Source organism: Macaca nemestrina, chromosome 16 (genome assembly GCF_043159975.1).
Source record: "Macaca nemestrina isolate mMacNem1 chromosome 16, mMacNem.hap1, whole genome shotgun sequence".
NCBI lineage: Eukaryota > Metazoa > Chordata > Mammalia > Primates > Cercopithecidae > Macaca > Macaca nemestrina.
Window position 1 is genome coordinate 89757379 of NC_092140.1, and position 10775 is coordinate 89768153.

The following is a 10775-nucleotide window of genomic DNA, read 5'->3' on the forward strand; positions in this document are numbered from 1 at the left end:
TTGACTTCTAGTGCTGGAGACTTTTTTTTCCCATCAAAAGTTGGAGTAAAATTGTTCTGATATTTAATATTCACTAGACTAGAATTTCTTCATTTTTTTCTAACATCAGTCCCTTGCTATACATTTATATTAAATCTCAAACCCAGACATTTAGAGGGAAAGAATCAACTAAAATTTAATTTGGAATGGAAATTAGCATGAGCAGCAACATTCTCAGGATGCTTTTCTTTCTTTTTTTTTTTGAGGTAGACTCTCACCCAGTCGCCCAGTCTGGAGTGCAGTAGTGCCGTGATCTCAGCTCACTGCAGCAGCCTCCGCCTCCCAAGTAGCTGGGATTACAAGCGTGTGTCACCACGTCCAGCTAATTTTTGTATTTTTTAGCAGAGACATGGTTTCACCATGTTGGCCAGGCTAGACTCGAGCTCCTGATCTCAAGTGATTGACCTACCTTGACGTCCTAAAGTGCTGGGATTGCAGGTGTGAGCGCCTAGCCTCAGGATGCTCTTTTGAACTTTAATTCCAAGAATATTAGATGAAGTGATATAGGCTATATTTTGCTTATGAGTTTTTATATTACTGTATCTGAAAATGTAGAAATTTCACTGTTCACAAAAAATAGACATTATTTATATGAGTGATATTAGTGGATGACAAACTTAAATGAAATAGGTCTCTGAGGTATTTGTTAAGAGAAACAGATTTCTAAGTGTTGGTAAATTTTTAAAGCGTCAGTTTTTGTCTCCACTGAAGTGGGTTTAATATGTGCACTTAAGTAACATTTTCATGATATTAACTGTGTACAGTTTTAAATTTTAAAATTTGTAGGCTGGGCGCGGTGGCTCATGCCTGTAATCCCAGCACTTTGGGAGGCCGAGGCGGGTGGATTACTTGAGGTCGGGAGTTTGAGACCAGCCTGGCCAACATGGTGAAACCCCATCTCTACTAAAAAACAAAAATTAGCCAGCCGTGGTGGCAGGCACCTGTAATCCCAGCTACTTGGGAGGCTGAGGCAGGAGAATCACCTGAACCTGGGAGGCGGAAGTTGCAGTGAGCTGAAATCGTGCCACTGCACTCCAGCCTGGGTGATGAGTGAGACTCTGTCTCAAAAAAAAAAAAAAAAAAATTAAAATTTGTATATGTACATGAAGGATTATTTGATTTTTTCGCATGATATATTCAGTTCATTTCTAATATTACAAAACCTTATTTTTGGAACAAATAAACAGGAGTGATGGGAGGAATAGTATATGAGACCTTACTGACTGGTTCTTGGGGGTGATTGTTAACATGGGTGGCAATCCACTTTTATTTATTTATTTTTTTGCAATGACGTCTTGCTCTGTCACCGGACTGGAGTTCAATGGCGCTACCTTGGCTCACTGCAACGTCTGCCTCCCAGGTTCAAGCAATTATCCTGCCTCAGCCTCCCGAGTAACTGGGATTACAGGTGCCCATCACTATGCCTGGTTAAATTTGTATTTTTAGTAGAGAAGGGGTTTCACCGTGTTGGCCAGTCTGGTCTTGAACTCCCGACCTTGAATGATCTGCCTGCCTCAGCCTTCCAAAGTGCTGGGGTTACAGGCATGAGCCACTGCACCCGGCTGCAATCCACTTTTAAATGGATTTATGGAAAAAGCACAGATTATAATTAAACTAGGTGGTATTTAGGTCACACATCTCATTCATCTGATCAGTGATCTGACAGTGAACCTGACAGGGGAGAGTCACATCTCCCAGGGTTTCAGGCATCAGTGGGAGAGGCACGCTGTGACAGGGAATGTGAAGGAAGGCTGTGTGTTTGTGTCTGCAGGTGTGCACTTGTACTACGTCGGGGGAGAGGTGTATGCCGAGTGTGTGAGTGACAGCAGCATCTTTGTGCAGAGCCGGAACTGCAACTATCAACATGGCTTCCACCCAGCCACCGTCTGCAAGATCCCCAGCGGCTGCAGCCTCAAGGTCTTCAACAACCAGCTCTTCGCTCAGCTCCTGGCCCAGTCAGTTCACCACGGCTTTGAAGTTGTGTATGAACTGACGAAGATGTGCACTATCCGGATGAGTTTTGTTAAGGTAAGGAGTGCTTGCTATCACATTATAAAATGTTCGGTGAAAAACAAAACAAAACAAAAAAGCACCCTGACTGATGTGGCAGTTCTGCGGTCAATTCAGATAGACAAAACAAATTTTTTTTTTTTTTTTTTTTTGAGACGGAGTTTCACTCTGTCACACAGGCTGGAGTGCAGTGGCATAATCTTGGCTCACTGTAACCTCCGCCTCCCGGATTCAAGCGACTCTTCTAACTCAGCTTCCCAACTAGCTGGGAGTACAGGCGTGCATTACCACGCTTGACTAATTTCTGTATTTTTAGTAGAGACAGGGTTTCACCATATTGGCCAGACTGGTCTTGAACTTCTGGCCTTGTGATCCGTCTGCCTCGGCCTCCCAAAGTGCTGGGATTACAGGTGTGAGCCACCGCGCCCAGCCCAAAAGCAATTTTTTTGAATTCTGTTGTTTTTAGGAGGAGTTCCTCTTTGAGTATAAACTGTCTTGTTTAGCAATTATATGAAAATTCTTACACATTACTTTTGAGGAAAAACAAGTAAGGTGGCTCTCTGTTTTTAATGCAGATGATAAAGTAACAACAGTAATTTTACAGGACTAGTGCAACAGAGATTTTTCCATCCTTCAAATTGCCAAGCACTATTATCACTCAGTGAGTGTTGGCGAATTTATCTGAATTCAGTAAGATACTCTCCTTACTCTTAGAAAGCATACAGGCACATGGAGGAGATAATATTTATGAATAAGCTACAAAATAGGCAGGATTGGTTCTAATACAAGACAGCAAATTAAGTAGTGTTATAAAGGTATAAACAATCTGGAATAGAAACATGAGACGGGTGTGATTAATTCTGAGAGTAGTATATGTTCTGTTGATGAGTATTTGTTGAATTTCTCGAATCTTATTAGGGTTGCTATGAAGGCTGGAGAACCAAGGAAGTTTCTTAGTGGGAAGGAAAAACAACTGGGTTTGTATATGGAAGCAAAAGCCTTCAGTTTCATCACCTGCTATTTTATCTGTTGCAAAGTACTCGCAAATCAGTCTAATATTTCAAAATCTGGGCTCATCAAAGTATCCGGGTATGTGTGAGTTTTCATACTGCCATGCCTCCATCCAAGGAATCAGCATGGCTTGTTCCAGGCATTTTTTTCAAAGTAAATTTTATTAGCACTTTAAAATTACCATGACAAAGAATTTTTCTACACTCAAATTTTGTTTTTATTGTTTAGAATTTTAGTAATTATTTAAAAACTAAGAACAATATAGTTTCCAATTTTAAAAAACAGCTGCTTGAAATTATTTCTCTTTCATGGTGACAAAGCAGTTTCATCCAAATTTAGTGTTTTAAAAGCATCTATTATAAAGTTATATTAACAAATAACTTGGAAATCTTTTCAAATGTTCTGTTGCTTTAGAAACGGCAGAGGGCATCATTTGAATCATACAGTTTTTTTTTTTTCCAGGTCTGTGTTTTTAAAATTAGGATGAAATGCCAATATCTCATAGGTAATTATTTCACTCTAATTAAATATAAGCTTATATACAAATCTGATTTTCCTGATAACTAGATACATTTCTCAGATAGGCAATATTTAAATTCATAAAGCTACACAATTGACACAGAAGACAAACCTGTTCCTAATACTGCAGGAACTTTTAAAATAAATACATAGTAAATGTAACTATAGATCATTTTTTTAAACATTTGAGATGAGCAACTGTAGCTACCACTGGGCTAATGGATCAGATCTCTTTAAGGTTTCTTTCAGCTCTGATTTTTACCGATTCTAGGACTCATTCAGTCAGTCAACAAATATTTATTGAGCACCTACCATGTGCAGCCAGGCGTGTGGGACATAGCAATGTTCACTCACAGATCTCTGCCCTCAGGGAACCAATATTCTAGGAAGGAGAGAGAGATAATAAACAACAGCCATAACACAGAAGAAGGATGGAAAGAGAAAGTGTGGGGCAGGGTGAAGGGAATTGGAGCACGGGGGCAGTGGAGTCATCTGCACATCAGGGTGGGCCTCACTGAAAAGGTGACAGGTCAGCAGAGACTGGAAGGAGACATGGAGCTAGGCCCAGGGACTTCTGGAGGAAGAGTAGAAGCAGAGGGAAGAGCAAGGCAACAGCGTACACCTGGAAATTCTGAAGAGCAGGCAGGCCAGTGTGGCTGGGGCCTAATAAGCAGGGGGAGCGAGATGAGAGCAGCTGCAGGGAACCACAGCGAGGCCTCCTGAGCCACTCCTTGGAGTTTATCGGTGGCTCTCAGGAGGTGGCGAGCTTTTGCAGGGATCGGAGCAGAGCATTTTCATGATCTGACTTCTGTTCTTAAAGGATCGCCCTGCCTGCAGTGTGGAGGATAGGTATTACACAGACAAGGTTGCAAGTAGGGAAACCAGTTAGGAGGCTATTGCAATATTCAGATGAGAGTCGCCCTCACCTGGAGGGATCCAGTACAGCTGTGAGAAGTGGAAGGATTCTGAATTGTGAAGGCGGATGAGGCGTGGGGGTGAGAAAAAGAGGAAGATGAAGTTAGTTGCCTTCAATCAAGATGAAGATGCAGGTGTATTGAGATGTCTGTCCACATTCAAGTGGAGTTGCTGAGTAGCCAGTTCGATGTAAGAGTCTGGATTTGGGGAAAGAGATTTGGGCCCGAAATACAAGTTTGGGAATTGTCAGCAAAGGGACAGTATTTAACTCCCTAAGTCTGGATGAGAACACCAAAGGTTTGAGTTTAAACAGAAGGGCCAGGAGTGGTGGCTCACGCCTGTAATCTCAGCACTTTGGGAGGCTAAGGTGGGTGGATTGCTTGAGGTCAGGAGTTCAAGACCAGCCTGGCCATCGTGGCAAAACCGCATCTCTACTAAAAATACAAAAATTATCCAGGTGTGGTGGCACATGCCTGTAATCTCAGCTACTTGGGAGGCTGAGGCAGGAGAATCACTTGAACCTGGGAGGCAGAGGTTGCAGTGAGCCGAGATCGCACCATTGCACTCCAGCCTGTGTGACAGCCAGATTCCGTCTCAAAAGTAATAATAATAATAATAAATAGTAAATAAAAAGAGAAGAAAGGGGGCTCCAGGACCGAGCCCTGGGACACTACAACATTTAAAGATGGGACAGAAGGGACAGAATCAGCAAAGAAAACTGAGAGACCAGCCAGTGAAGTAGTAATAAGACCAAGAAGTGTGGTGCTTTGGAAGCCAAGAAAAAACAGTGCATTGATGAGAGGGTGTGATGAACTAAATCAAATGCTACCCACGTAACACAAAGGCTGAGAGCTAATAATTCATTTTTACAATATGAAGGCCTTTTTTGATCTTGACAAGAAAAGTTTTGTTGGCGGCTGGGGTGAAATGATCAGAATGGATTTAAGAGAGAATGGAAGGAGACAAACTGAGACAGCCAGTGTGGATGACTCTTCTGAGGGTTTTTGCCAGAAAGGGGATAGAGACATAGGGTAGTAGCTGGTGGGGGTGGAGAAGTATCTTTCAGATGGAAGATATTTCAGTGTGTTCATATGTTGACGGGAATGATATAGTAGATGCAAAAGATTGCAGGAGAGGAGGAGAAGATTTGCTGGAATGATGTCTCTGGGAAGGCAGGTCTGAGAGTGCATAAGTGGGTGGATCAGCTTATTTGGAAACGTAGATAATTAATCTGTGGTAAGAGGTAGAAAGGCCAAGTATGTGGGTGCAGGTCCTGTGGAAACTCTTATTTCTGATGTCTTCCTTTTTCTCGTTAAAATACAAAATAAATCCATCAGTTGCAGGTATGGACAGGGGAAAAGGAGTTGGAGGTTTTAGTGGGGAGGAGCAGTCACCTAGGAGGGGGACATGAAAGAGGGGACTGGAGGGTAGGTTGTGACTGCTGGGGACATCACAGGTCCCCTTGAGGTTCTCAGTAGTGAAAGTAAAATGTGATCAGGCAGCATGGTTGTGTTGAAATCCAAGTTGTAAAAAACTCTACAGAGAATCACTCCCAGTCACAAAACTGATTGACTTGGCTGTGATATCCCTTCATTTTGAAATATGTTTTCATTGGTGTATAACATATAGAGAAAAATATGCAAATTATTTTAAAAAATTTTTTTACTGTCTCTCCTTTGAATGGTGATAAAAGGGAAATTGCCAGGTGAACCAGAGAGAGAGAGAGAGAGAGAGAGAGAGAGAGAGAACGAGAGAGAACAAGCAAGCTTTGATAATCAGCCCTGAAAAACCAAGAGCGCCTTCCAGTTCTGTCTTTACGACTTTCAGGTCCAGTCACTGGTCTGCAGTAACCAGCAAAACACTGTCGTGGGCATGAAGGGGTGAACAAAAGGTCAAGTTTCTTCCTTTGTGGAAGGGAAAATGATTTTCCAATGCTTCCCATGTGACTGGAGTGCCAGAACCTCTCTAGATCCGAGTATTCAGTTGTGAGGGAATGCACTGATTTGGATTCATCTGAAGGCATCTGGTTGGTGCGAGAGTTGACCCGTGTTTACAGGAAGGTAGAGGCCATGTTTTCTCTGTCTCAGGTCTCAGGAGCTACCCTGGAGTATGGGCTCTGCCCCTGCTGAGCTGTGCCTGGGGCTCTGGAGGCTGAGTGTAAGTGTAGCACCATCACTCAGCTCCGTTCTTGTTTTTCAGGGTTGGGGCGCTGAGTATCATCGTCAGGATGTCACCAGCACCCCCTGCTGGATTGAGATTCATCTTCATGGGCCGCTGCAGTGGCTGGACAAAGTTCTGACTCAGATGGGCTCTCCACATAACCCCATTTCTTCAGTGTCTTAACAGTCATGTCTTAAGCTGCATTTCCATAGGATGGAGGCTATTGCAGGGAGTGGCTTGTATCATTTCAGGTTTGCAACTAACTGAAGTTTCTAAAAACATGTGTAAATACACAGAATGTATACTGTTCCTATTTTTTTTAATCACCGTTTGTTTTGTGCTTTCTAGTTAACCTGATGCCAGCACAGTGCAATTGGAAAAGCAGGCCTTTGGTGCCTGTGCTATAAGCAGCAGATTTCGTGGGAGGAAACAATTGAGAGGCAGTATTGTCAACAGTATTTGCAGGGTGTTAGCAGAATAAAAGGCAGCTTTAGTCAGCCATGTCATTATAAAGCATGTTGTGTGGCCTCACAGAAACACTGAAACTGTTTATACAGCAAAAGTCAGGTATTAGCAGCACTAGAGCAAATATCACTCAGATGAAACAAAGCAGTGAAACCCCTCCAGTTGAAATGATGTCACTTTTAGTGCTATTGGCAAGAAAAAAAAACAAAAAAAGCTTGTACAATGAATTAATGAGATAATCCGTAGAAACTTTATTTCTAAGGTTGACATACCTGTAGCTGGGCTCCTGTGTTCATATTCAGTGGTACATTTTAAACAAACTGTGATCGGAAAAGAAAAAAAAAAACTGTGAAGCCGAAAGTCATGTTCCCTCAGTCTACCGCTGTAAAAACAGAGTCTAATATGGGAAAATAAATACAAAGATAGCATGAAATGCTGTTTCCCAAATTACAAGATAAGACCAGAACTTGCTCCAAGAGCCACCCAGGGAGACTCCTGCTTTCCACAGAGGAGACCAGGCTCCTGTTGTCCTGGTTGTTCATGTCATGCCGTCCTGCAAACTTCAAGTCTGCGCAGCGTGCCAGAATAGCACTTGTTTCAGTCTGGTGTCAAGAAGCAGGTGAAAGCAAAGGTTGGAGAAAAGTGTCACACGTCGACTTACACTTTCTCATTTCCCACGTTCCAGTCTCCTGGGAAGGACACTCTTTTGCCACGTTTTCTTGCCTCTTGGCAAATATTAACTCTTTGCAGATTACTGAATCAACAGTAAAGACTTTGAGAAGATCTAGACACATTATTGGATCAATGAGTTATTTAACCTAGTGTCTCCAGTGATTATCTGAAGTCTCATAGCTGGAAATAAATTCCCAAGTAAAGTGATAATAATTTCATAATCGTCTATAATTTCTGGGGAACAGTGGTAATGAATAATAATATATCTTTTAAAAATATACACAATATTAAAAACATGTTCTTATTTTACTTTAGATGAGGGAGGAAAATCCCCAAATTTCCAGGTACTTTCATATACATACTTGCCATGCACTAAACACTACATTGCTTGGAAAAATATTTCACACCCTCTTTAAAAATATACAATTTAAGATAGCAGTTATGCTTGTAACAGACAGCACTTCAGTAATCCAAGAAGTTTCTTCATGTATACATTTTAGCTCAACTCTTTCTAGCATTAGTGCACATGGTAGTTTTTCTAATTAAATTGTATTCAAGGTAGAAATGATCATGTGAGAAAGTTATATGATTGAGCTACTACTGTCACCTCTTACAATGACTAGTGTTATCTAATAGAAACTTTCATACATACACAATAGAAAAGAATTATTACACTTTACATTGAAAAACGTAATATGTGGCTCATGTAGTGTTTAGAAAAATCTGTAGTTGATTGGTTCATCAACTATGTATTGTGTACCTACCTATAGGTGTCAGGTACAATGTTAGGAACTGTAGAATCAAATGTAAATAGAAGACAGTCCCAGCCCTCATGGAGCCAAGAATCTAATAGTGAATCTGTTTGTACAGACATCATCATGTTTCAGAACTTTTAAAACAAAACAATGCAATCTGTCTTTAGCTTGAAAGAATGTAATTGATTTCTTATCTCTGTTTTGAAATTTTTATTTCCTTGCTCTTCTGCAGAGTCAGGTAATGGTTCCTTGTATAAATGCTACTTTTCTTCCATTTCTCAAAGTGGGTTTTGTTCCTCTCCTTGCTTCCCTATTTTCCAATAATTCTCTGTCTCCCCTTCTCTTGGAAAAGGCATTAATATGGTGAGTCTCATATGGGAACCATTCCATGGGAGAACTTCAACACAGCTTTTGCTCCAGAGATCAAACATAGCTTTCATGATCTCTCTACCAGCTATCGAACTTATCCTCTGGTAATCTTTTTTTTTTTTGAGACAGAGTCTTGCTCTGTCGCCAGGCCGGAGTGCAGCGGTGCGATCTCGGCTCACTGCAACCTCTGCCTCCCGGGTTCGAGCGATTCTCCTGCCTCAGCCTCCCAAGTAGCTGGGACTACAGGTGTGGGCTTCCACGCCTAGTTAATTTTTGTATTTTTAGTGGAGATGGGGTTTCACCATGTTAGCCAGAATGGTCTTTATCTCTTGACCTCATGATCCACCTGCCTCAGCCTCCCAAAGTGCTGGGATTACAGGCGTGAGCCACCGCGCCCGGCCTCCTCTGGTAATCTTATACCTTTACAGAATTAATCTAACCTGGTGGCTCATAAATGACATTAAAAACAAAAAACAATCTGGATGCAGTGGCTCATTCCTGTAGTCCCAGCACTGTGGGAGGCCAAGGTGGGAGGATCACCTGAGCCCAGGAGTTTGAGGCTGTAGTGAACTATGATCACATGACTGCATTCTAGCCTGGGTGACAAAGTGACACCCTGCCTCTAAACAAAAATCAAGCAACAAAAAACTTGTTATTTCCCTGCAGCTTTGGGAAGCCAGAACACAATTTTGCAGTGAACCTGAATTTTCTGTGACAAATAAATTACTAAATTGGCACATATGATCATCACCAGTCATGTCTCATCAAAAGCCTTTATTAAGATGCTTGTAAAATTTGAAGAATTTAGAAGTGATGAGAAGTTAACCCCTTAGTCATGTAACATAATCATATTTTAATCAGCTTTTTCTTTTGCTACCAAGAGTTTCAAAAAATGAATGCAGTATTTGATTTCAGGCTTCTAAATGTGCTCATTTAGCACTCATTCCTTGATGTAGACAATAAAAGAAAAAACCGAATAGCATTCTTTCCAGGATAACTATTGAAGCAGACAGCTAAGCCTCTAAACATGAGCACTGTGGCACATATTTAAGGTTGCCACGGACAAGGATCACACAACAGAGAACACTGTAGTAACATTTTGGTCTGCTCAACAACACCCAGAACATTTACCAGTTTTTGTTGTTGGTTTATTATTTTTCTGTTAAAAAATTGTGAAAAGTTTGTTTTAGCTGGATGATATTTTAATAGTTGCCACTGTTTTGGAACTATAAAGATGTCACTACTTAACACATATACCTTATGTTTTGTTTTGTTTTGTTTTACACTCAGTATAAATCAGGAAAAGTTAGCCAACCATCTAGTATTTAGAATCCTCTTTTTTATTGTCTTCTGAGGATATGGATGTTCCCATAACAGCAACAAAACAGCAACAAAAACATTTCATAAATATCACTTGATAGACTCTAAGCACCTGCTTAACTTTGAATGTGTCCCAAATATTTAGTGTGTGTGTATATATATATATATATATATTCAACAAATAAAGCAAACTATAACATGCATTTCACATTTTGTCTTTCCCTGTTAGGATTTTAATAGCAGAACTGTATGACAAGTTTAGGTGATCCTAGCATATGTTAAATTCAAATTAATGTAAAACAGGTCAACAACAACAAAGAAACTTTCTATTTGAGTGAAGTCATGCTTTCTATTATAACTTGGCTTCAGTTATCCATCAAATGCACACTTACACTGTTACCTGATTGTTTATAATAAAGAATACCGTACCTATATGTCTTTTGGCTCATTTTTCCTGTAAACCTCATAGAAGAGTCACTGTATGTGGGTCTGCAGCATCTTAAGTCAATTAATTTTAAACCATTCTATTTTGAAAATGGG

General features: G+C 40.8%; 1 protein-coding gene across 13 annotated transcripts in view; it reads left to right on the forward strand.

Annotated features, from left to right (window-relative positions):
- LOC105486040 (SMAD family member 9) overlaps positions 1-10775 on the forward strand; it is a 505567-nt gene that overhangs the window by 64564 nt on the left and 430228 nt on the right. For 6 of the 13 annotated variants that reach the window (XR_003018990.2, XR_003018991.2, XR_011614901.1 and 3 more), the window contains exon 6: positions 1811-2067. Coding sequence is in view for 6 of the 13 variants with exons in the window: in XM_011748706.3 (XP_011747008.1) it covers positions 1811-2067 (257 nt within the window). In the remaining 7 variants the exon portion in view is untranslated. The other 7 variants (XM_011748700.2, XM_011748705.2, XR_011614900.1 and 4 more) reach the window with 6 other exon arrangements.